The sequence below is a fragment of the Amphiprion ocellaris genome, chromosome 9 (assembly GCF_022539595.1).
Source record: "Amphiprion ocellaris isolate individual 3 ecotype Okinawa chromosome 9, ASM2253959v1, whole genome shotgun sequence".
Lineage (NCBI taxonomy): Eukaryota > Metazoa > Chordata > Actinopteri > Pomacentridae > Amphiprion > Amphiprion ocellaris.
The window spans coordinates 31,152,774-31,179,436 of NC_072774.1; the positions used below are offsets into that span (position 1 = coordinate 31,152,774).

At 38.5% G+C, this 26,663-nt stretch overlaps 1 protein-coding gene across 45 annotated transcripts in view; it reads left to right on the forward strand.

Moving 5' to 3' along the window:
• Positions 1 to 11,022, forward strand: part of rims2a (regulating synaptic membrane exocytosis 2a) — a 150,410-nt gene extending 139,388 nt beyond the window's left edge. For 44 of the 45 annotated variants that reach the window (XM_055013377.1, XM_055013379.1, XM_055013378.1 and 41 more), the window contains 5 exons: positions 7,339 to 7,480; positions 7,728 to 7,840; positions 7,938 to 8,039; positions 8,165 to 8,304; positions 8,424 to 11,022. In XM_055013377.1, coding sequence (XP_054869352.1) covers positions 7,339 to 7,480; positions 7,728 to 7,840; positions 7,938 to 8,039; positions 8,165 to 8,304; positions 8,424 to 8,627 — 701 coding nt within the window. In that variant the 3' untranslated portion in view covers positions 8,628 to 11,022. Of the gene's footprint in view, positions 1 to 4,230; positions 4,767 to 7,338; positions 7,481 to 7,727; positions 7,841 to 7,937; positions 8,040 to 8,164; positions 8,305 to 8,423 lie in introns of those variants that run through there. The other variant, XM_023264401.3, reaches the window with a different exon arrangement.
• Positions 11,023 to 26,663: the final 15,641 nt, after the last annotated feature.

Here is a 26,663-nt window from a genome sequence, read left to right on the forward strand (position 1 = left end):
GAAATGAACGGTAGGACACAGCGTATTTAAGTTTGGGTCTGAAGTCTGCTCTTATATACATGAGTAATAAAATGGAACATTATTCTAATTTCTACATTTTCAATAGCATTAGGAGAACATGTAGGATTTAAAGATGTGCTGATTAGTATTTTTACATTAAAATGTGATTAAAAGATGTCTCTGGAAGAAGATGTTGCTAGTAGTGAAGACATTAACACCCAACTGCAGCTTTTTGAGGCATTTTATCCCCATACACACACATAATTTTTTACAAATCTGGAGGTTCTGTTTCACTTCCATATGCAGCATGTTGCAAAGTTAGCAACTAGCTAGTGAAAACAGTGGCAATACAGCAAGCTTAAGACGCTGATGTTTATATTATTTTGTAGCATTACTGCAGACCAGTCCAGAGGCAAAAGAGTGAATTTTGGGCTTCCATTCTTCAGATGGACCCCATCATGACTCCATGCTATTTCTTTTCTAGCAGTAGGCGACTGGTAACAGATTTTCCATAAAAGCTTCATGAGGCTGTAATATGTTACGTTTATGTCTCTCGTTTCGCAGCTGAAAATCTGTGAAAGTTGCATCACGTGTGAGACTGAAAAAGTACTGGAGAGTACCATGATTTAACACCTTATTTTGTCATTAAAGCCGTTTCCCTTTTTAATTCTCGTCATATTTGAGTAAGGCACAAGACAAGAACTGTACTCCCGGAGTGCAGGACTTGTCTGCATCATGCAGGCTTCAGGGAATGTTAACTGAGAGAAGACAGAGTGCTGTTCCTCCCTTGTACTCATATGTATCTTGAGGTGTGCACATCTAAGTGCTCATGTGTGTCTGTTTGCCTACATCCATGCATGTGAGTGCCAGGATTACTGCTCTCCATTAAGCTGTGTTTACAGTGCATCGGGGCCAGAGTCGCTCTCTGACACTCGGCCTGGCCTGGCCCCATCAATCAGAAAGACTTCCGAGGACTTCTGCCTATGATCCCAGCCTCCTGCCTGGTAGACCTTACGCATGACTTCTGGGATATTACGCCCTTTTGTTGCTGTAGTAGAATTCGCAGCATTCTTCACATTCCTGCCTTCTTAGGTGCTTGTGATTCCCAGTTGTGTGGTTCCTGTCATGCAGGTCTGTCATAGTTTACAGTGTTGTTCAGTGTTAATAGTTATGCTATTGTGAAATCAGAGAGAACCCTCACAGCCAAAGAAGGAAGTTTTGTAGAACAAGGATAATAAACATTTTAATTTGAAGAGCTGTGAAATGTAAAAACCTGAAGTCGTGGGTTGAACTACAGCCCGTCAGTTCATAATTTGTTTAAGCAAATAAACTCCCAGTAACACATTATTTATCTCACGTGTAATGCCCTGATTTAAGGCATCTGGTCTTTGTAACTACAGTGACATGTTTTTTAGAACGAGCTTACTGAGTTATAGCAGTTAACAGTCTTAACAAGAAACCTTGATTTTTTTTACTTTTCTACTGGCACAGTTTGAAAGTACACTGTTCTTTAATGAAGTAGTTTTACACTGGCCATACTGCTGTGTATTATCAGGCAAGTGAAAGTTTTCTTGTAGCTTTTTGTGAGATGAAAATTGTATCTTCAAAACCCTTGAACTCATCCGTGTGCTGTATTTAACACATTTGTGGCAATTGTAATTAAGCTTATTTTTACTTTAAGATGTCATGAGTCAGGTGAAGTAGGTGTATAACAGGAGAAACGTTCATTTCTCTAACTGTCACTGTACAGTGGGTGGATGGGGAAGAATACATAAAAGGTGTTAAAGTCAACAGTGGCAGCACGTGCCAAATGTGTTGCTGGAGTGAATAGACGCATGTGCCACGCTCAGTTGTTATTTTGTGTTACCCAGCTGTCATAATAACCAGCACGTTCTCTAAAGTAGGTAATGTGAAAACACATGTAAAAGTGAGTTCTTTTCTTTTGCCAATTTACTGCTCTAGCCGCTGTGATAATTCTGTGTTCTGGGCTGGCTATTTGGTACCTCACAGCGTCAGCCAGTTTAATTCAAGTTCATTTTTCACTTAATGAGACAGCAGGCAATATATGATATTACTCATGGAGCACGGTTAAGGACTTAGAACTACACAGCTGGTGGTCTTAGGAGTCCTTACAGTTTGATTATTTGTGTCTAACATTACAAAAATAAAACCATACAGTTCAAAATGTGTCATTTAATTGAAGTGACTGATAAAAATAAGAGGTTTTATAATAGTTGCTAATGTATCTGTGTGGTGGAATATAATGAAACAGAAGGCTTGTTAGAGATGTCCCTTCAAGTAGATTGCCCTGTTAGTAATAGAGGTGCATTGGGTGATGCTATGAACAAACAACTGAAAATGTTTTTAAAAAATACTTAAAAAGCAGTAGTAGTAGTAGTAGTGGTAGTAGTAGTGGTGGTAACACTGTCTCCTGTTGATGTTATATTTTAGGTACAGACTGTATGTGGCAATCCTGATGAGGGTGTCTTGCAAATATTTCTCCAGAAACGTTTTAGCTACTTAGGGAATTGCTTCTCTTTATTGTGGTCAGCTTTGTATAAAATAGTATATTTTATAAACAGTAGCACCTGACCAACTGAGGCTGCATAGTGGACATACAGGTAATGGTGATGTCATTCGCTCCTAGGTATTCACTCATTAACCAGAGTACTGGATCTTTGGCCTGCTGCTACAGTGGTTAAGAGATGGCACAAGCGTTAACAATTATCCAGAGGTTAACATGAATGAGACTGAGATCACAGAAGTCATTTAGATTCCTTCTCTGGTCCCCATCAATACCTGGGCCAAATTCAATAAATCCATTAGCTGTAAATTCATATCATGAAAAAACAAAACCACCAGCCTGCAAGTAGGGACACCATTAACATCAGCTGAATACATCCTGTGAAGAGCTTACAGTAAATTTCTGTTTAGAAATTCCATCGCGATCCACTCAGACGTTGAAATGTTTAAGTCTGGAGTGAAGTGTTGAGCTGACCATCTGAACTCACAGAGCCACGTTACCCTCACTAAAGCCACTAGAACCTCTTATAAACGTACAAACACACAGACCTCTCAGTTCTCAAAGACAAATGTTCCACTTTGATTATTAAAATGAACACAATCTGTAGACTAATGCCACTTTTTGACTGAAGCTTTTACCTCTGCTGGAAAAGATGACACCTGAATGAGCTTCCACTTAACCCAACTGTTTATGTTACAACCATGTGTTTGTTCAATTTGCCCTTTAGCTGTAAATGTGAGATTTGTTTTTGTCTGTGCTGACCTAGATGAAACCTGCAAATGGACACCACATATTAAGTGCCTCCTTCATGGAAGTAGGTTGCAGTGTCTCATAGAGAGGAACTTTTGCCTGAGAGTTAGCACCACAGGGAGCTTGCTATATTTATGACAGCACAGTGAAGCACTTTAATTGACTTGTCCTGTGCCTATTCTGCCAGATACGTATTCAGAACAAAAGCACCACAGTTGTTTTTGTAGCAGTCTACCAAAGCAGCACAGTTTCTCTGGATGTCATTTTTTGATGCCATGGTGACAGAGGAGCTGAAGTTTGGGTTAAAACCATACATTTGCTTTATCTGCTGCCACGTGCACATCATGCTATCAGTAGATCTATCAGGACTTCAGGGACAACCAGTGAAGAAGTCTGTCCACTGTCTCTCAGGACTGTTTAAAGTGGACCAATGTCAGGTGACCAGATGGTAGATGGTAAAAAAGTTATTATTTAGGTATGTTTGACACTAATTCAAATAAAGAGTCTTTCTGATTGCTTAAACGTGTTTCAACTGAACAAAGGAATCTTGATTTAAGATGAAGCAACCACAAGGTTACAGGCTGAAAATATAAACTTCATCAACCATTTGATTTTCTTTCTCAACTATAAAACCAGCCAGCAAAAGCAAAGTGGATTACTCCTAATGCAACAGCTGGGGTGTTGTGGTAATGGAGGAGAGCAAAATAAAGGTGCAGGCTTTGGCACGTGAACTTTGAGTGACCGTCATGTGGCTCGAGCTCTCTGAGAGAAAAGCAAGACTGTTGGCAGAGCTAATGACAGCTTGTTTTCACTGGGCTCTGTGCATGAGATGGAGAGAGGGAGGGATGGTGGGGCAGAGGATGGAGAGAAAAGCAAAATAACAGTGATGAACGGGGGGGGGGATAAAAGAAGAGTTTAAAAAAAATCTGGTGAGAGATGGAGTGGGGGGGTATCTCTGGGTAGAGCTTGTTCACCCGCAGAGCGAGCTGAGGTGCGCCTCAGCAGCCTGGCGCTCTGATTGGTGGAACGCGATGCAGCTCTCTCCCCTCCCCCCTAGAAGAAAGAGGTGCAGCAGAAACGTCAGACCCAGACAGCACAAGGCTCAGGGACTGAAGCAACGTTTCTCTTAAGCTCCACTTAAGTTGCAGTGAGCAGAGCATCCAGGGACAGACTAGATGATACAGCACTGATCTCCTGCAGCATCCCAGCGACTTCTGCTACTGAGATTAGAGAATCCATCAAAGAGACTAGATTTGAGTTTAATTTTCAACATTTATCAGCTCGAAAAGGCAAAGCTGAGGTCTTGTCTTCGATTCATCACATTGAGGAGGACGGCAGCCGGTCAGCATGGGCAGGCAGGGGAACGATGCCTCTGCTCAGGCCCCTGGGATGCGCATCCAGTGCTCCCAGGGCAAGATGAGCCTGTCTGCATCATTCGAAGCACTGGCTGTCTATTTCCCCTGCATGAACTCCTTCGATGAGGAGGATGGAGGTAAGATGTCAGCCTGGGAAATGTCTTAGCAGCAGCTGCAGGTTGGGGGGGGCAGCAATTCTGCTTAGACTGAATCATGGCTGTGAGGAAGGAGATGGGCTTAGGATTAGTGGGAAGATGCAGAGGCTCTGACTGTGAGGAGAACTGGGGCAGGTTGAGCGATGCAATTAGTTTAATTAGGTTGGCAGTGTAGGTCAGTTATAATAATAATGCTTCAGCTGTCTGTCCTCTGGTGATATGATGAATTGAAACTTGATATCTGTGTTTGTGAGTTTATCATCTCAGCTATCAGATTTTGTGTGAATTAGATATTGTGTTTCTATTGCTGCTACTTCCACCAGTGGTGGTGTCAAAATGAATGAGTATATGAACCAGTCTGATGGTGGTAAAGTCATGCTCGTCTATCCAATGTCTCATATCCCCCCGATGATTTCAAATCTGAATCTGTGGATGAAAACAACGAATTTAGGAAGTGGAATGAATCACTGTTTAGCATCGTGTGGGTGGTAGTGCTTTTTTAGCTCAGGACTACAACATTGTTTCTGTATAGTAGTCATGACGCCTTCTCCATGTGTTTATATTTATGCCTCCCCAGATGCTCTAATCATTTCCTTTTTTAACTTGCAGTGATGTGATTTACAGAGAGACTGTTGTTCATAGATGTGCAGTGCAGCAGCTTTACTCTTTCAAACCCTTTCTACGTATTTTTGCCCCATTACTCCAGCTTATTATACTCACCACACTTTCACTGTTGGCAGTTTCACTAGACTTATTGTCCTCTCCTGTCTGGCAGGGATGGATGTGAGGGCAGTGACCTTCTGGAGTCGTGCCAGTGTGTCACACTTTTAGGCTACCGCTGCTTGCTAAATACTTCAAACTCTTATCTTTGACAAATGTATCCCACCTGTCATTTCTCCAAATGCATTTGGGGGTATTTGTGCCTCTATAGTGAACACACGTGTTTGACATGTATCGAAACACAGCTTTGGAGGCTGTTTAATTTAAAGTCTGTGCCATTATGCTTTAATTTCACATTTTGTGCTGTTTCTGGCCATGTGCTTATCAGATGAGAGCACCCATGCATTGACATAATAGTAACAGAGCTGCATATTGTGGTTGTACCCAGCTGTAGAAATGCCAGCATATGCATTTTTTTAATGTTTGTCACAAAGCAGGACGGTTGCTTCACACCCTTTTAAACGGTGTTTTTTCAGTGTTCATTGATAACATCGGACTGGCCACTGATTGGCAGAGAAGGTCTGCTGCAGACGTCAGAGACGACCTCTTCGGCAGCATCTCTTATTGTAATGTGTGAAGAGCAGGAAGAGGAGGCGGAGGCCAGCTGAATAACTGAGATTTCAGGGCTGAAAGGCTTCGTGTCTGTTTACGCCTATGTGAGCTAGGACACAGAATCATCTCTCTTGTCTTCATGAGGAGACGAGCAGAGGGGAGCGGGAGGAGAGTAAAGACAGCAGGGCCAGTGATGATAGCTGGATTAGGAATGCTGTAGTCTAGACGCTGACCATCCATACAAACAGGTGAAGCATGAGTGGAAAACTACAGAAGGCTTATGGATTAGTTTACCTGTGATGGCCAACAGCGAACTGATGGTAACTGTGTGTTATTACTTTTGTCAGGATTTTCTGACCCTGGGAAGTAACGTGATGCCTATTAGAGCCAAGAAGTAGCAATGAGTAGCCTTTAAATACACCTTTGCCACACAACCAAATGGTTGGGACTCCATTTCTTTCAGTGATAACATACCAGGTAACATAGCTAAATTTAAACTAATACAAATTCTCTGAGATTCTTTAAGACTAGTCTGTTGTATTTGATTCCTTTTTAATCTCTTAAGTGCCTTCTCTGTATATTAACATGACGGTTTTTGCTGACGTCCATCTTAGTAGGATATAGGATGAAATGCAGTTTTGATTTTGCGTGTGTGTGTGTGTGTGTGTGTGTGTGTATGTGTGTGTGCTGTTCTGCAGGCATGTGTTAGCTTTCCTACTGTAATTTGCGTAGGTATGTGTACGTCTGCCACAGGCTCAACCACGTGGTTTTACAGTGGCACGGAGGCTGGGTGGAGATGAGCAGCAGCAGGCCTAATGGGGGGAGTCAGCTGTCTTCTTGGATCAGCTAGGATGGGCTGGGAGGGGGTGCTGAGTGTTTGTAGGTGGAGCATGGACTCTCTGTGGCTCCCACAAGACCCCCGTAGGCAGTCAGTAGGGCTGTACATGTTGTTCTGTTGAACACATACACAAAGGGCCATAAGTATGTTGGGCTTGTTAAATTAGCGACCTTGTTTTATCGTCACTGCGATTCACAGAATAAAATATACTTGTGTCGTCCTCACAGATATGAATTCTCATTCACAGAGGTGTCTTTATGTGTTGTCTTTCCTGTGGAATGATTTCTGTTGAGCCAATGAAAGCACGAGTATGTCAGTGATAATCCATGTGAATGCAGCTCGTTACATGAGTCACAATATGATTCAATGTCATGGATTGACAGTCCATATCCCTCTTTTTCTCCCTCTTCCTCCCTCTGTCTTGTCATGTGTGTGACCGTTCAGAAGCGGGAGGTAAGAAGTTGCGCAGCACTATCCAGCGGAGTACAGAGACGGGCCTGGCGGTGGAGATGAGGAGCAGGATGACTCGGCAGGCCAGCCGGGAGTCCACGGACGGCAGCATGAACAGCTACAGCTCCGAGGGAAAGTAAGCAGACAAGGACTCACGCTCTGAAAACTGTCAAGAAGCTACAACCCACATGTTTACCAGAAGCACTCTCTACAAACACAGCAAACAATTCCAAACTTGATTTGTTGACTTATTTTAGGCTTCATCTTCTTAACTGTCCTGTCATTCAGTAGACCCTGTCTACCCTACGCCCTAACATTCTGTCTGTAATCAGCATGATCATACCTTTATCTCCATGGTAACAGAAGGGTTTTCACTTTTTCAGTCTCATCTTCCCTGGCGTGAGACTCTCTTCAGATGCTCAGTTCAGTGACTTTCTGGATGGTCTCGGCCCCGCCCAGCTGGTTGGACGACAGACGTTGGCTACTCCACCTATGGGTGAGGGCGAGACTTCTCTTGCGACACAAGCATGCAATTGCTTAATTGTATTTTTGAACTTTGCATTTTTAAAAGTCTTTTATTTTTGTTTATTTAGGTGACATCCAGATTGGCATGGTGGAGAAGAAAGGAGCACTGGAAGTGGAGGTCATCAGAGCCCGTGGCCTTGTGGGAAAACCAGGTTCCAAGGCACTGCCAGGTAATTTAAGATCTCAGTTCTACACTGTTCTACTGAATTTTCACTCATCACAGTGCTTACTGATATATGAGAACAATAAGGGGGATTTAGTTTATATAATAATTCTGATTTTTCTTTATTTCCAGCACCATATGTAAAGGTCTACCTTTTGGAAAACGGAGTCTGCATAGCCAAAAAGAAAACTAAAGTAGCAAGAAAAACCTTGGATCCTCTTTACCAGCAGCAACTGCCGTTTGAGGAGAGTCCAGGAGGCAAGGTTTTACAGGTAAGTGGACTTATGATTACTTAAGGTAGTGAGTGTCACAGTCGTTCAAACAGAAACTCAGAATTGCTTTCTTTTTCTAATCTTGTCACATCATTATATTTTTCTGTTTTTCTGTCCAGGTCATCGTATGGGGTGACTACGGACGTATGGACCATAAATCATTCATGGGAGCAGTTCAGATACTGTTAGATGAGCTGGACCTGTCCAATATGGTGATTGGCTGGTTCAAGCTCTTTCCTCCTTCCTCACTGGTGGACCCCACTCTGGCCCCACTGACAAGAAGAGCTTCCCAATCCTCACTGGACAGTTTCTCTCGATCATAGCAGCGTGTGGACTGATAGCGTTGTTGTAGCAGCCAGTGTTGCGATTACAGGTCACGCCCCCTGGTTACACTGCATGCTTGATGTTGTGTCTTCTGAGCCTGTTTCTAGGGGTGCAAACGTGATCCTGTGTTTTGAGCAAAAACGTTGCGCACATTGTGCACATGGCGAAGGTGTCACAAGCGCCTGGCGACAGGGATTGCTGGGTGTTGTTGTTGTTTGGAGGAAGCTGGAATGAACTCCTTAGCACGAGGATTCCGTCAGTTCCAGGTTTTCATCCAATTCGAAGCCATGGGGGTCAACACTGGGAACCACTAAACGAGTTCTACAGAAGCCCTTTTCGAATGAAAAATCAATGTGTTGCTTTGATTTTTTTTTGTTTTGTTTTCATTTGTTTTGTTTATTTTTTCTTTAAATGTCAGTGTACTTGTATCTGAAGGGGGTGACAGTGTTTCTAACCAGATGCTTGGTCACGCCACGCCAACAGACCTAGCTGTGTAGATGGAGTTTTGGAGACCATCACTTTGGGTGAGGTGTGTCCCAGCTTGTATCCACACTCCCCCAAAAACCCCAAAAGAAATGCCCTGCATACTCGAGGTTTATGTACTGAATCAACCCGTTCTGGTAAATCACCATGAAGATTAGCTAATCAGAGGCAATACTGAAGTGGCTACTACCATCAACACTCCAAAATATACAGTAACAATCTAAACCCCATGAAAAGATGTACAATCTTACCATCATTCTTTCTCTGTTGATATATTGTATGAAAATTAAATGAGAAAAAAATATTTTTTTTCCTTTTTAGTTCATTTGCATGGACACAAATTTAGCTGAATAAAAAAAGAAAATTATTTTCTTGAGGCTGCAACTTGCAAAAAAGATGAAAAATAAATAAAACAGATCAGCCATTTTCAACAATTTATATTATTTTTAAAGATAAATTTCACTAGTGCATGGTTTTCAAGGGGAGTGAATGCAACATCGTGATTAAAAAAAACATTGTTTATCATTCTTTAGACCATTCATGAGTCTGTGTTTTGCAGACATGCAGATAAGGGAAACTTAAAGGAAACTTTTGGAGTTATTTAACAGAAAATGTTTATGTGACAAAAAGTGATAATGAAAATAAATGTAAATTATTTATTTCATTGTACAAGGCTCATGCCTTATAAAGATAAACATTATGTGCAAATTGTACGTTTCTCTTTTTCTTCCTTGTCCCAGGGTACTTCTCATTGTACTATTCATTGCTACCATTGTTCAGTCCCCTGATATCGTCCAGATTTTAGGACTGTTGGCTATTTTGCAGTTCTGTATTGTTTCAGTATGTATTTAATTTTGGATTTGATTTGTTTAACAAGCATGTTGAAAAGGATTTTCTGCAACATGGCTTGGGCACACCTTACAGTAACTCAGCATGTTTTGATAAAGATGATATTTGGAATTTTTGCAGTTTCTTGTACAGTGCATGTCAACTTCATTACTTTTCTCCCTCACCTTAAATTGAGCTCTACAGCAAATTAGTTCTTGGTCTTCCGTGGCCAGTTATTGAAGTTTTAACAAAACATTCCACCCCCAAAGTCATATTTTCTTTCAGGTTTTTGAGGGAAAAAAATGACAAGGAAACTATTTTATATTTAATGGAGGCTGGCGAAACAGTTGTGATTGCAAGTGTATTTTATTTCAGTATTGTTGACGAACATGCAAAAATATTCTGTACTGGTACAGCAAGAGGTCTATACCTAATCAAGAGGCAGCAAACATGCAAGAGATGTGTGTTGCTGTGGTTCAGTTTTACAGGCACTGTATGTGAAGATGAGCTAATCACAAGTTCAAATAATAAGGGATATTGCCACAGAAAATGTTTTTTTTCTTGTTTTAATGAAAATGAAATTAATTTACTATATTTTTGTTAGTTTTATTTAAAAGCCAAGACCAGTTTATTTTTTATTTTCTATTTTTAGTAATTATAAATACTTCTCATGTCCGGGAAGTATATGAATCTTAGAGTTGCAGTATGTCTGAATGAAATTAAACTGAGGCATTGTTCCTTTTCCACACAAAGATAATGCATTTTAATGTCCAAGAAAACCCTTGTCGCTGTAACAAGCTACACTATATATTTTCATTTTAATTTCCATTGTACATACCTTTAGATGTCAGAGTTTGAATAAACAAGCTACCATGAAGATAGATTGATAGACTCTTTTGGAACAGGAAAAATGCCTCATGATGACAAAGACATATGTTATTTATCCTTTTGAATGCCTTTTAATTTTCTCTTTTGGTGCAATGTGTTAATGCCAAGGCTATGTCTTGGTTAAGTATGGTTGAGTACAGAGATTTATGTAAGTTATTTTTCAAATTAAAAATAAAAAATTGATATTACACTGATGCCAAGAGTTGAGTGATGTTAAAAATGGCACACACAGACACATGTACACAAGTAGCATTCTCTCTATATAAAACTGCAGGAAAAGTAGGTCCGAAATCAACAGGTCACCAGCAACTTCCACAAAGACCCAAATAGCACATTTTCTTTCTATAACCTACTTTGCAGATATTCAGTTATTGATTTGGATTCACAGGCTGAGCAGCAAGTTACTTCCTACACTCTAAGAAATTTCCCCATAAATTCACAGTAAAGAGCTGGCAGCAAAAGTTGCCAGCAGAGCACTGTTATTCTACAGTAAACCTACCGTATCCTACAACAACAGTTTATTACTGTAAAAAATATTACAGTATTATGATGTTTAGATTTTATGCTTACAGTATATTACTGTCAGTATTTTGGTGCCATTATACTGTTATTTTACTGTTTGTACTGTAATCTTCATAAACAGTTTATTACTGTAAAATTGATATCAGAGAATGTGATGATATGAAGTGATAACATTGCTGAAAACTAATGATTTAAAAATGTCACATCTCAAAATGAAAGCCCCAGGAAATAGCATAGCATAGAAATGGCTCAGACAAGAGATGACTTTTCAACATTCAGCTTTAATAAAGCCAACTGACTTATTTAACCCATTAAATTTTAGTAACATACAATCATTTCCTCATGGTGAATAGGTTCCCATTTTGCATGGTCTAGTTCAGGTACACTGAGTTTAGATTTCCATTTTTCCTGAACTGCAATGAAAGATATCTATATATCATTTAAATTACTTAATACTGCATTGAACACATTCAGCAGCTAACAAATTTCAAGTAATTCAAGTCTTGCAAAATAAAATCTACAAAAAAATAATGATGTTTAACATGTAATGTAAATTTCCCCTGGAGTGGGGAGAAATAAAGAACTTTATCTTATCTTGTCAGCAATCTGTTTAAAAATTGCACATCACATTTCAGGTACCCTGCCTTCAGAATCAGTCTTTCATAACTCATGATCATGTTCAATAAATACCACGTCATGGAACAAACCTGGAACTTCAAAACTGAGACACGTGGACTGAACCAAACACAATACTGAGACTTGTTACCTTAGAATGACAGCATGAACATCTGGTTGCAGACTGGGCTTTTCCTTTGTGAAAGTGAGGTCCTGTGTGGAGAGGTGCTGTGGGTTTACATGAAGTCCCACTCAGAGTCCATCAGTCTTTTTATAAGGGAGGCTACATGAGGATTTACAGTAGATGCCTTTTTCTGGAGCAGCTTCCCTGACCTCTTGGACATCACCTTCTCCTGGCTGGCCTTTGTTCCCCTCTCAGGGTTGATATCAAGGAAGCACCTACAATGAAATGACAAAGAAAGAGTATATTAGGTGTGGTAGGCAAAGATCCCTTAAACTTAATATGGAACTCTATCACATTCATCAAAAAAAAAAAAAAAACTAACAAAAAAACCCCCCGGAAACTAAAATTATGAAGCAAAACAGAGGCTTCCACTTATAACAGCTATTTAGTTCAGTACACATTTAAATCTAATTTTTGCAGCAGTTTGCAAAACAGGCAAATTTACTTTTCCTAAGGGGAGAGAAAAGCAACATGACACATCCTACAAACTTTTTTAAAAACTTGAAATACATGGAGGACTAAAAGTGCCAAAATTAAATAAATAAATACATAATTAAATAATGAATTAACGATGTCATTAATTAATTAAAATTTGAATTAAATATGTCATTAATTAATTAAAATTGGAATAAAATACATACATGTTATTAAATATGTCATTAATTCATTAACATAGCAATTCATTTTACATAAAAAAAAACATATATTATTATTTCACTATTTAATTAATTATTTCATGGTCCTTGTGTTGCAGTGGATCATGAATTTATTTTATCTGTCAACGTCGCCCGTCAAAACTCGGTGGGCGGATCCTAACACCTGATTGGTTACCCTGCACATCGAGTCAAGGCAAATCGATTCCAGGTAATGGATTGATGCAGAGCTTGTGAACGCATTCCGATACACTGGGTGGCGCTATTCACCTCTACGTTGGTTTGGATTAAACAAATTTTATTGGCAACCGCTAAAGACTCGGTCCTCTACCCCAAATGTTGATACAGCGCGGTGCAAGACAATGTTTCCTTTAGCGTTTCCTTTAGCACCTACTCGGCGCGGCACGGCTCGCCACTACTGTACTGGACTCGGCTCGTCTCGGTTTACTTGTTTTTCCATCACATTGAGTACCACCTCATCGTGGGTGGTGTCGTCATAGCACGGCGGACCGAAGGTCCTTTACGTCATTTGTGTGCGACACAAATGCAACACAACAATGGACACGGAGGCGATGGTTCACCTGCTGGTCGGTCTGTGGCTTTCTGTCAGATTCAAAGTAATAGAAGAGTCGGAGAAAGCTGAGAGCGGCGAGTGGAAACACTGAGGAGACACACAGGAGAGTTTGGGAGGCGAGCAGCAGTATCAAGCCGAAGACAAGAGGATATGAACTAGACAACATATGAAGGTAAGCTAATGCTAGTTCGCTAGCTATCGTATATTAGTCCTGTGAACGACCCTGTCATGGCTGCAGTTTATCGCTATTAGGTATTAAAATATGTAAGTTAGGTAAAATTGGCAAGATATTCACAGATTCGGGCTTTCGGCATCAATAACTCATGAGATATACGTTGTAAAATCATAAACAATGCCTCTTTCCTATCGTTGTAAGCTAGACAATGTGCGACAAGGCCAGTTTTATCAAAAGTCGCTGTCTTTCAAGCTGCAGAAATAACATTGATGTCTATGCGCAGCTGGCTGTGCAACGAGTGAACAGGGACCATCTGCAAACAGCGAAGAGACACTAAACAAATATTACATTACTTAACTTTTATACACTGTAGTATCACCAAAATTATTGGAGCCATCAGTTGGCTCCTGATTGTCATACTACAACTCTTGGTTTGACACTAAATTTAAAAAATCTGTATTTTAAGGATTTTTTATTATTTTATTATTATTTTGTTAGTCATAAAATTCAATAACTTCACTCTTATGTACTGCAGAAAGATTAAACTCTGTCTAACTATCAGTTGGCTCCTGCTGGTCATACGACAACTCTTGGTTTGACACTAAATACAAAATCCGAATTTTAAGGAATTTTCATTGTTTTAGTATTGTTTTATTAATAATAAAACTCAATAACTTCACTCTTATATACTGTAGTGTCACCAAAATTATTGGAGCCATCAGTTGGCTCCTGCTGGTCACACTACAACTCTTGGTTTGGTAATAAATTAAAAATCTGAATTTTAAGGATTTTTTTTCTTATTTTCTTATTATTTTATGAGTAATAAAATTCAATAACTTCCCTCATATACTGTAGTGTCACCAAAATAATTGGAGCCATCAGTTGGCTCCTGTTGATCACACTACAACTCTTGGTTTGGTAATAAATTAAAAATCTGAATTTTAAGGATTTTTTTCCTTTTTTTTCTTATTATTTTATTAGTAATAAAATTCAATAACTTCACTCTTATGTACTGCAGAAAGATTAAACTCCGTCTATCAGTTGCCTCCTGTTGATCATACTACAACTCTTGGTTTGATATTTAACTATTTTTCATGATTTTAAGGATTTTTTTTATTAGTACTGACATTGTTGTTTTATATTTCAAATATTTTTTGTTGTAACAGATAAAAGTGCTCATCCATTTTTTTGGTAGATTGTGGAACATTAATAACCAAAAGTAACTGAATTTTATTTTATTTTGGTTGTTTATTGCCATGTGAAGTTGTGCACACTATTTAGTGTGCATGCTTGTGTGTGAAGTTTAAGGATTATGAGTAAATTAGCTTTGATGGCTCTTCTCTTGATGTATGTGGTGCTATATTTTTAGATCCACAGTGCACCTGTTTGTCCAAATACATGATACTGAATAGTAATGGAACTTGGAATCCTCACCAAAGAGAGGATCAGATAACACCAATATACCAAACTAAACTGTTTAGACCGTCTCCTCAAGTACTGACGATTGGGAAGAAAGACAATAAGATGCCTTCTTACAAGGCTGCAGCGTTAACTGATTCATTTAAACCATGATGTTAAACAGCTAATAATATTTTCCAAGTTAAGGACTGTACGGACAATACTTGGAAGAAAAAACCTGAAAGTATGATCAGTAGGACCTTTTGATGGTTGGATGGAGTTTATTTTTTCTGCTGTGTTTAAGAGTAAAGGGATTGAATTTTATTTACAACAAAAATTCCTTAAAATTCAGATTTTTTTTTAAATATCAAACCAAGGGTTGCAGTATGACAATCAGGAGCCAACTGATGGCTCCAGTGATTTTGATGACACTACAGTACATAAGAGTGAAGTTATTGAATTGTATTACTAATAAAAATAATAATAAAATAATAAAATTCATTAAAATTATGAAAAAATGTTTTTATATCAAACCAAGAGTTGTAGTATGACCAGTAGGAGTCAATTGATGGCTCCAGTGATTTTGGTGACACTACAAAACACCTGTGTAAGTTGCTGCTGCAGCTGTCCTCATTATTAGAATGACCTTCTCAGCCTGTATTTCTCTGCTGTGTATTTTAGCTTTTAGAAAAGTTATTTTACTTTAAGGTCAACTGAAACCCGTTGAGCTGCACTGAAGTTTAACATTCAGCTGGTTTGAATTAAACTGCGCTTAATGTTGCGCAACATTACCTCTCTGAATCTCCATAATTTCATTAAATTCCTTCTCTCTTCCACTGCTCAAGTTCAATCCAGTATATAAAGTGACATTAATAGTGAATAAACTAACAACCAGCCATTGTATTTATTTATTATTGCATGTATTTGTAGTAAAACATGAGTTGAAACATCCTACTTTTGGATCTAGAACTGCACAAGCCGTTCATTTTCAGTCACCTGACGAGTTAAACTCCCCTTTTTATGTGAGGTTGAAGCAGAAAGTCTGCATTAACAAAGAAAGTTGTTTATAATTTGCGATACCTGTTATCTCTGACTGAGGCTTTAGTTTTTGTTGAGCTGATTTACATGTAGAAACTTTGTTCAGGAATATTTCTCAGTAGCTCAGAAGACAGGCTGCTTTTTACACAACCTTGTAAGAGAATGTCTGTCAATGCTTTCAGCAGAATTTAGAAACAACACTTCCTAAACAGATATTTTGAGGCTGTGAGGTTGAACGTTTGAGAGTATATCAGTGTGTTTGTTTGTGGTCTTTCTGTTTCTAGGTGGAAGCTGAATTAGTGAGGATGACTCCTGCTCCTGTCATCTCTAAGCTCCTCCCACATCTTTACCTGCACATGAGGAAAATCACTCCTGTAGAATGCAGGTATGTTTGTCATTATTATAAAAAGATGTTGCCTGGTGACCTGTCAGAAACCCATTATACAGAGTCAGCCAAAATAATGTTTACACACATCAGGAAAAGAAAAACTTGCATAAATATTTCAATACCAAATTTATTCAGACATCAGGAGATTAATAAAAGTTATCTTTGGCCTCTACAATTACAAGAGGTGCTCAAAGTGGCCACTGGCTTCCAGACATTTCTGTTGTGTTGTAGACGTCACATGTTGATGCTCCATTCATGAGGGTAGCGCCATCTGTTGGGAAAACATCGTACAACAGGACACAGAGTTATCGTGATTTGATCAAACTTAGAAAGAGGAATCTATATGTATAGAAGTACTTATACAAATGAAATATTTATAAAAGTTTTTCTTTTCCTGATGTGTGTACATTATTTTGCCTGACTCTGAACTTAATGAGAACAAAACTGTCATTTAATTGTTGCTCTGAAAGCTTCTTTAGTGAAAAACCAGCTGGTGTTGTGCTTTAGAAACAAACTGCCTGCTGTTGAGGTCTTGTGTTTTTAGGTTTAACCCCACAGTTTCTGAATGAACTGATTGTTTTTTTCCTGATCAATGTGGACGTTATAATTGATGGTAACATTTACTGATCATATAATCAGCATGACAATATAACAGTATAACATTCTGACCACCTGACTAATACTGTGTTGGTCCCTTTATGCTGCTAAAACTCCTCTGACCCAGTGGTTCATCAGAACCTCTGGGGATGTCCTGTGGATTCTGTGGATCCTGTGGGTTGCAGGGTGGGTCCTACCTAGACCAGGCTGATCCTGGACCATCCCACAGATGCTCATCAGATCTGGATGTGGGGAGTGTGGAACCCAGGTGAACAGCTTAGCTCTGTCGTGTTCCTCAGACCACTCCTGAGCAGTTTTAATTTGTCCTGCTGAGGGTGGCAGCTGGCATCAAGGACTGCTGTTGCCATGGAGACTAGGGGGTTGTTTGTCCTGCAGTGTTTAGGTGGTGGTACATGTCAAACATCCACATGAACGTCAAGGTTTCCCAGCAGAACGTTGCATTAGAACAAGATGATGGATGTTGTTCTCTTCAGCTGTCAGTGGTCAGAATGTTGTGGCTGATTGGTGGATCTGTCTGCCTTTACTCTGACATCCAGAGTTATACAAAAGTGTAGTATGTGTGCAGTGCAGAAGAGATTTACTTTATTGTATGCAGTTTTTTTTGTTTTTTAAGGGAGAGCATTTTTTTATCCACCTGAAGAAGACCTAATCTTTCCCTTCAAAGGATAGTTAATAATTACTACAGCTTCCATAGTGGTCCCATCAGAGAAAATCATATCCATATACAGATTTTTATTAATTCCAGGGCTGGTTCAGTAAAGATTATAATAATAACTACATCAGATAATTCTTGGTCGCAGTTGGAATTTTGCAGCCTGAGAGATGGTTGAGAAGGTTTCAGTTCTTGTTTCAGCAAAATATGTTATAATAGAAGATCTTTATTGTCATTGTACATGAAATGATCTGCAAACCAGCAAAGTACATCAGTCTGAGGTATCTAAAAATAAATAAGTAAAGAAAAATGCTTCTAAAGCCAATAATAAACAGAATATTTTGAGGGAATATTGTAAAAAGGAAAGAAAAGCTCCATTCTCACTCCTCTCAGGATAAACTGTCATTAAAATTGACTTTAAATTTAGCTTCAACACGAGATAAAAACATTTACTTTCATTACTGATGTTGTCAAGTTTTAATAAAGTTCATGCTACTTTTATAAAATGATGAAAGTGAATAAATTGTATTTCTGTGATCTGTGTTTGATTTCTGTCTTTTCTCCTGTCATCCAGATGTTCAGAGGGAGATGATGCCACATCTGGTCCAGCTGATGGAAGGTCTTGAAGTTCTCTGACTGGCCTCGACTGAAGATGGTCGTCTCACTGGATTTAAGGTTCAGATGCTCAGTAACAAACTCCACCAATGAGCCAACAGGGAAGCTTTAGGTTTATTAAATGTTGCTATGAAGGTATCGCTGTTTTTCTTTGTGAATGCAATGTGCTGCAACTGAAAGTTGAATTAGAACTTAGAAGTAAATCCTTCCAGATGAAAACTGTGATGGTGTTGGATTGTCAGACCGTAATGTTGCAGCTCAAAGCAGCTTTTCTAGCTCAGTTCATTCTGACATTCAGCTATGAATCAACACAGCAGATGGTGATCCATGCTGTGGAAGTCTCACATCTCCTGATTTAATGGAGCTGCTTTACACTTTTTACACTGTTTATTCACCAACACTTTATTTAATAAAAGTCCCATCTAGTTTTTATGAGGAATGTGATGTTTTAATTTCTCTGTGAATAACTGCAGTCTAATGCAACAGCTGGAGTTGTAACATCTGTCCTGATATTGATCATGAAGTATTGATCAGAATGATCAGATGAGTTTGTTTTTACTGCCAGCTACCATTCAGTCTGAGATATTAAGAATAAATAAATGTGCATAATGTGGAAATGAACAGATTTCATTTTTATTTATTCCTACAGCTGCTGCAGGTAAAGTTCCAGAATGTGGAGGAATTTAGTCTCACAATCACAGACAATAAATATTATCTGAAAGTCGGGTTATTGTTGTTTATCAGCACAATACAAAAAGATTAATGTTAGAAATATTCCAGTTAAGACTCTAGAATATCATGATTTATGTAAATTTACCTCAATAATATGAATGTTCAGGTTAAGATTGTGCAGTGATATTTATTATGTAAGTTTAGCTGATTAAAGTTTATGACTCTGCACTACAATATTATTTATTATTTACACAATTATAATATTTAGGGTCAGACCTACAGTATTGAGATTAAGAAATCAAATATTCTATAAAATGTAAATACACTGAACTCATTTGGATATATTTAAGTGAGACTCTACAATATTATTTGACACAAATCTATCTAAATCAAATTTTAATATTTTTACTCCAAACATTTACTGGACTGATTTAAATATTAAAATCACTCCTTTCTAATCCTCTGCTGTACGTTCAAACCTGAGGCCTTAAATAGAAACACACAAGTATCTGATTGAAGGAACTTCTGCAGAGTCCTGGTTCCAGAACATGATGATAGAATTATAGACAAACTTTAACAAAAGCTGCCTGAGAGTTTACAGGTTTTTATGTTGGATTTCTTCAGTAATTTAATGAGTTATCAGCAAAAATCAAGTGTTCATTTGATGAACTTCATTTCCTAAAACATCCAGAATTGGAGCTCATATCTTTGGCAGCTGTAAAGTTTCTGCTCCTTCAAAGTTCACAACACAATGAATGAATTCCTAAAACACTCTCAATGCTGGAGAGCGTTTGATGCTGAAGCAGTGATCAGTTTTTCTGTTTCTTCTCTGGAGATGCACAATGAGGGACGTCTGCAGAGACTGAGAAAGAGTCTCACCACATCCTGACATGAGGAAAAAGACTTTATTGAAGACTACAATGAGAAAAACTATCAGACAGCAGACGGCTGCATTCAAGGTGAGCTCTGAACATTTGATCTGGAACAGGAATTCAATCGGCAGCATGAGCTTCATTTCAGTCTGTAGCTGCTGAATTCATGGATGAATCATCTGGCACTAGAGAGGAAGACCATCAAACATCCACGTCAGCTGATGGAGGTCCAAGAGTCTCACCAAACAAACAACCTACAGAGTGAAGACCTCAAATCTGATTGGACGGCCTCCTATTCAGCCACATGTGTGAACAAATGCCTCTAAGCTGATTTGTTTTCTAAAATAAATCTAGTTTGAGTCCTAATCTATGCCTGTGTGTTTGCTTCTTTACACCGCTGTTAACAGTTTAGGCTGTTAGATTGTTCCAGATAAGACAAGTACAAGATTCTTCAGAGCCGTTCTACCACGAGCCTGACAGGAAGAACTCCAACAGCTACTGAATGTTCCTGTGGTCCCTCAAGGCTACAGGAGGAGTCCTACGAGGACGAGCCGGTCCACCTGATGGCGGCCAGTCGCTGCGGTTCAAAGCCAACACCGACTACGTGGACTTCTACTGGACCACACGGAGGCCTTCAAACCGGACCAACAAGTTCACCGACTCCCCGACTCGTGGGTCTGAGGACGCCGCCGAGCCTCGGTCCAGCCGGCCTCCTGTCTGTGGGTGTTTGAGTGCTGAGAGGTTTGTGGATGCATGTGAACGTTCTGTGTTGAAACAGCAGCTTTTGACTCAGTAACGCCGGGAAAAACCAAGAGCTCCTTTATTTGTGACTTCCACTAAAAAACTGATGAAAATAAGTTTGCCAGGGTTCTGACTGATAACAGATTATTAAATAATGAAAATAATAGTTTAAATATTCCTTTAAACAATCCTTTTAGGTCTACATTTCCTTTACACTGACTTCTTGGTATATGTACAAGTATTTTGGGTGGAATATACCATTAAGCCCAATGTTCAAGGGTTCTTCTGGGAATATACCATTAAACCAACCTTTTAGGTAAATGTTCCAGGATGTTGGGTAGAATATACCATCAGATAAACCTTTTAGGTCTACATTGGAAGATTTTAGAGTAGAATATTACTCCAAACCATCCTTTAGGTCTACATTTAAGGTGGAATACTCCTTTACACCAAGATTTTTTTGGTCTACATTGAAGGATTTTAGGTGGAATATTCCTTTGAACAAACTTTTTAAGTTTATGTTCAAGGATGTTGGGTGGAATATACCATCAGACCAACCTCCAAGGTCTACAGTAGTGAATTTTAGGTGGAATATACCATTAAACTCACCTTTTAGGTCTACATTGGAGGATTTTAGGTGGAATTTTCTTCCAAACCGTCTTTTAGTCTACATTTAAGGATGTTTAGGATGGTATATTCTTCCAAACCAACTTCTCAGGTCTACATTTCAGGTGGAATATTCCTCCATACTAACTTTTTTGGTCTACATTGAAGGATTTTTTCTAAACCACCCTTTCGGGTCTATATTTGAGGTTTTAGGTGGAATATTCCTTTTAACCAGCCCCTCAGGTCTCTTTGAGGATTTTGGATGGAATACTCAGTTAAACCAACATTTTAAGTGCATGTCCAGGGATTTTTGGTGGAATGTTCCTTTAAGGTGGAAGTGTGAGGACCTTGTAGGTGGAATACTTCCTGAAACCAACCTTTTAGGTCAACATTCAAAGATTTAAGGTGGAATATTCCTTTAAACCAACTTAAATTTCATGTTTTGATCATTATCAAGTGAGAAACCTCAATCCAGACTCCTCATGATGACGTTTGAGATTTATGCTGCTGTTATTTGTTTAGTCCAGACTAAATGATAGAAATCCACAACTGTAATTTTATTTCAGGACTCAGTTATTCAATGTCAAAACAATCCATGTGACTCTAAAAACTCAACAGCTGTACAAACTCTAAGATTAAACTCTCCACAAGGATCCAAAATAAGTTAGACTTCTACATGAGAGCTTTAATTATTCTTCATCTACTTCCTGAAAAGTTCGGTCAATAAAAAGACAAAAACTAGTATTTTCAGCTGAACTAAAGACAGATTTTGTGATTTTTCTGCTCACGTGTTGTTGTAAACTTACTCTTTCAAATAAATAGCCGCCTAACCCCCTGGAAACCAGCGTTTGTCCTGTTTTTGTGTTGCTCCTCGGCGACCCTAGACAGCCGGGTCGTAATGTTTTTTGAGCAACACACCATACTATGACGTTTTTACAATGATGGTTCTACTATGGAACCAGTTTGACATGTTCAGGTGTTCTTTGTGTGAAAACTCAGAGATTTCAGGTATCAGAAGGTGGTTTTCAACTTTCTTTGTTTACTTTCTGCTTCAAATTTAAACTAAATTTCCTTCACTAAGCCAGCCCTCTGGACTTCCAGTAAGCTGTGTTCCTATTGGCTGTCCAGGTGGCTGCTTGGTGTTATCAGGAGCACCTGAGCAGCTCAGTGTCTTCCTGCTTTATTTAGCTGCAGTCAAACATTTTCTCTGGTTCTCTTCACCACTGAACTGGGTTTGGCTCCATTGCTTTAGTTTGCTCTTTAGGTGTTGGCTTGCAGCTTCCAGCAGTAAAATCGTCTTTAATGTGTTTCTTGGTGTGTTTTAGGGCTTTGTACTGGATAGCTGTCTTGGTAAATGTGGCTCTTTAGCCACAGTTAGCACATGGTACTAATGTGTGCAGTGATTAGTGGATTTGGTGCAGCTGAGTTGTGTCTTTATCTTGGCTGTAGTGAGTCTTCAGAGGTTTTTGGTCAGACACATTCTGTATTCTTGTTTGAGAACCAGCGTTGGTTGTCCAGAAGGTAAGAGTTCCTGTCCTGATTCTCTGTTCTCAGAGGTTCTCTGGTAGGCTGCAGGAGACTTTAGTGTTTGGGTTGTGCTAGTTTGGTTTTTGTACGGTTTCATTTGGACGACTATCTTGAGGCTCCTCCATGTGGTTTAGTGAGGTTTTCTGGAACAGTTCTACAAAGCAACCTGCAGCAGAAGAGACTTTGAGAGTTTTTAGGAAATTCTGGAGACCAGACTTTAGAGCAGCAGAAACATTTGTCAGCAGTTTGAGCAGGAGAAGGTGAGCTTCAGAGTAGAAATGAGACGGAAACCTTCTTGACCCGTGTGGTGAGGTCCTGTACCAAGAGTTTGAGGAGGTTGTGAAGAGTCTGTAGTTCTTTGGTCTGAAAGCACAAGAAGAGTCGACTCATTAAAGGAGAAAACAGGAGATATTGTTGGTTCTTCTGTCATTCTGCAGTTTCTAGTTTCCTTAGACTGAATATCAAGTTTATATTTTAAATGATTTCCCATGTGAGCCCAAGAAGACTTCAATAAACTCCCTCCATCCCCTGAACACAACACATTTTATTACCACGTTAAATTTTTTTTTGTTTTTTTATGTTTTTGAGTTTTAATCATAGTTCTAGCAGTTTTTTCCTCTTTGCTTGTTTAGTTTTGTCATCTGTGTGAAAGGTGCTAAACAAATAAAGTTGAATTGATAAATTGAATAATTGACTAACTCATGATTGTGACAACAGAAGGATTTTCATTGTGATTTAAGGGTTTGTTTAATTGTTAAGGTTGGGGTTAAAGTCTTGACAGAAAAAGATTTAAAAAATAAACTACATTAAAAAAGCAATTAAATGTAATAAGACAAAGCATTTAATACAATAAAACTAATTAAACACTAAATAAATAAACATTAAAAGATCCAGTTAATTAAGAATACTAACATTAAAGATAAAATATTTAATTAGATAATTAAACATTAAAAAATACACAGCATTTAATTACAAAAATAAACAAATTAAAAACAATTAACAATTAGAATATTAACCGTAAAAGACAAAACATTTTGGGTAATTGAACCTTTAAAAAATACAATTAAACAGAATATTAAACATTAAAAAAGACAAAACATTTAATTCAAAAATTAAATGTTGAATTTGAAAATTAAATCTTAGAAAAGACGTTAAAGCATTAAATAGGAAATTAAACAAAAATACAATGAAGCATTTAATAAGAAAATTAAACATTAAAAGATGATAAACCCTTTAAATAGTAAAATCTTAAATATTCAATCCAAAAAATAAACAGTGGGAAACAACAGGAAAATTTTTAAACATAAAACTTAGAGAAGTCGATGAAACGTTTCAAAACGCAACAATTAAACATTAAAAAGGCAAAACATTTAAAAATCTAATCAGAGAGAAAAGAGCAAAACTAAACATTTAAGAAGAATCAAAGTAAAGACAAAACATTTGAAAAGACACCAGTTAAACTTTAGAAGATCAAATTAAACAGAAGACACAAAACGATCAAAAAGAGCAAAAACAGATAAAGGTCTTAAGCGTTTTCTAGTCTGAAATGAAAACATCAAGTTGTTTCTTCAAACATTTCCTCTTTCTATGTTCTTGGTTTGATTGTGGACAGATTTACTAAGAACTCATTTCAGAAAACTGCTTTCCAGATAAAGTCTACTAGTAGTTGAAGGCATTGATCAAACTAATGTTACCTTCTGATCTCCACAAACTTTACTGTTCAGTGAAGAGAATCAAAGTTTGTTAAGGATTTCTAAAAAACCCACAGGTGAAGGTCTGAGAAGAACTCAGATGGATGGTCTAAATATGAAATCAAGACTCATGGTCACAAGTTTTAAGGCTTCTGTTAACCAGAAAGATCAAACTAACAGAGAAGTACTGAGAAACTTTTAAAACTTCAGTCCTCAGACTGTCTGAAGGTTCAAACTAACAGAGAAGTACTGAGTAACTTTTCAAATTTCAGTCCTTGGACTGTCTGAAGGTTCAAACTAACAGAGAACTACTCAGGAACTTAGAGGATTTCAGTCCTTGGACTGTCTGAAGGTTCAAACTAACAGAGAAGTACTGAGTAACTTTTCAAATTTCAGTCGTCTGACTGTCTGAAGGTTCAAACTAACAGAGAACTACTGTGGGACTTAGAAAATTTCAGCCCTCAGACTGTGTGAAAGCTCAGGTCCTGAGGACTCGGGAGGTGTGGAGGCTTTGGAAAGTCTTGGAACTGAAGGTTCAACCCTCCAGCACAAAGGCTGAAGTCCAACCTCCTGAGAAAAACGGTCGAGTCGAGACTCGAATTCAAAAAAACCTCGAAGACGACAAAAAATAGATGATAAATGCGCAAAAAAAAGAAGAATTTGTATCTGAACGAATAGCTCAGGTGGATAAGAAGAGGACTACCAAGCGGTAGGTCGCAGGTTCGAGACCCGCCACCGGCCTTTTTCTTTCTTTGTCTTTGTCAGGATTTTGAGAAAACTTAAGAAGGGTCTGGTCTTGAACCAGCGACCTGCAGCTCCACAGGCAAATCCTTAACTCACTGAGCTACAGATCAGATAAAAAGAAATAAATTCGTCGTCCCTTTGGCATCGTAGTTCCTGAAGTGACCACATGGGCGGAGCCAAGGCGGAGTCTGGGTGGAGCCAGGGCGGAGAGTAGGCGGGAAGGTGGGTGGCGGCCTCACCCCTCTACTCCCCCACCTCCCCCCACTGCCCACCACACCTTCCCCCGCCCGACAAGTTTTTCGAGTCTCCACGAGTTCTTCGAGTCTCGACAGGTTTTCCCGAGTTTCTGGAGTTTCCACCAGGTCGGAGGCAGAACAAGTTGTCATGAAGAGGTGTTGAAGTCGGCCAGGATGGACTGACTTTTTACAGCAACTAGAAGGACGACCACTAGAAGAGCAGGTCTTTAACCACCATCCATAAAATCCATGGAGTCGGCTCCAGAGAAATGAAGGGAGGTCAACTTTTATCAACCTCCATCCAGATGTTCAACTTCATATCTTTACTTTGACATTTTTAGCACCACAAACCTTTAGTATCACACTTTATTATCCTTTATTAGGACTTTCATGGAATCCACCAGCAGATTTAGTTTTCTTGACAATCTTTATTCTTGTCGTCGTGGGACTGCAGTTAAAACTCTTCCTTCTATTTGACCTCATGTTTATTAGTTTTAGTGGAGAAACTTATTTTAATTGTCCATTAGTCTCTTAAAAACCAAATAATAAATTGGATTAGTCAAGAGCTTTAAATTAATTACTTTGTCATATTTTAAATATGACAAAAAAATATAAAAAATAAAGCGTCTTGAGACAATTTGACCTGTAATTGGCGTTATATAAATAAAATTGATTTAAGATTGTATGTATCTTGTAATGTTGGAGTAATTCAGCCATAAATATTGGAAAACACATTTTCTTTGTCCATTAATCTGTTGATTGTTTTTTCCAGTAATTCATTTCTTGTTTTGGTTTATAAAATGTCAAACCCAAATATATTCAGTTTACCGTCATAAAAACCAAAAAGATTTACATTCATGATGCAGGAATCAGGCAGTTTTTCATTTTTTATCTTAGTTTAGTCAGAAAGATAGTTTATAATATGTGAATTGTTGCAGCTTGTGAGCCGTAGAAGGTTTTAATCTTTGGGGCCGAGTGTCAGAAAACATTTAGAAACCAACATCAACAAAACACTCAACAAAGACTTGAATCATCATTAAAGGGAAATCCAACTTTTGCATGACAATGTCTAATTAAAGGACATTTATTTCCAACGTAAATGTGTGATATTCATCCTCTGGAGCTTTCTCTTCACATCGTCTTCCACCTGGACTGGTTTGGTCGGGAGCATGTGCAACAAACATTTGAAAAACTGCACTTTAACATCAATGAATGACACTGAAGTTTAATCTCTACATAAATGAGACTGAGTCTGGATGTGCTGCTCTGTCATTAACTCCTAAGTTTAGGGAAAGTTCAAACAAAAGAGGACAGT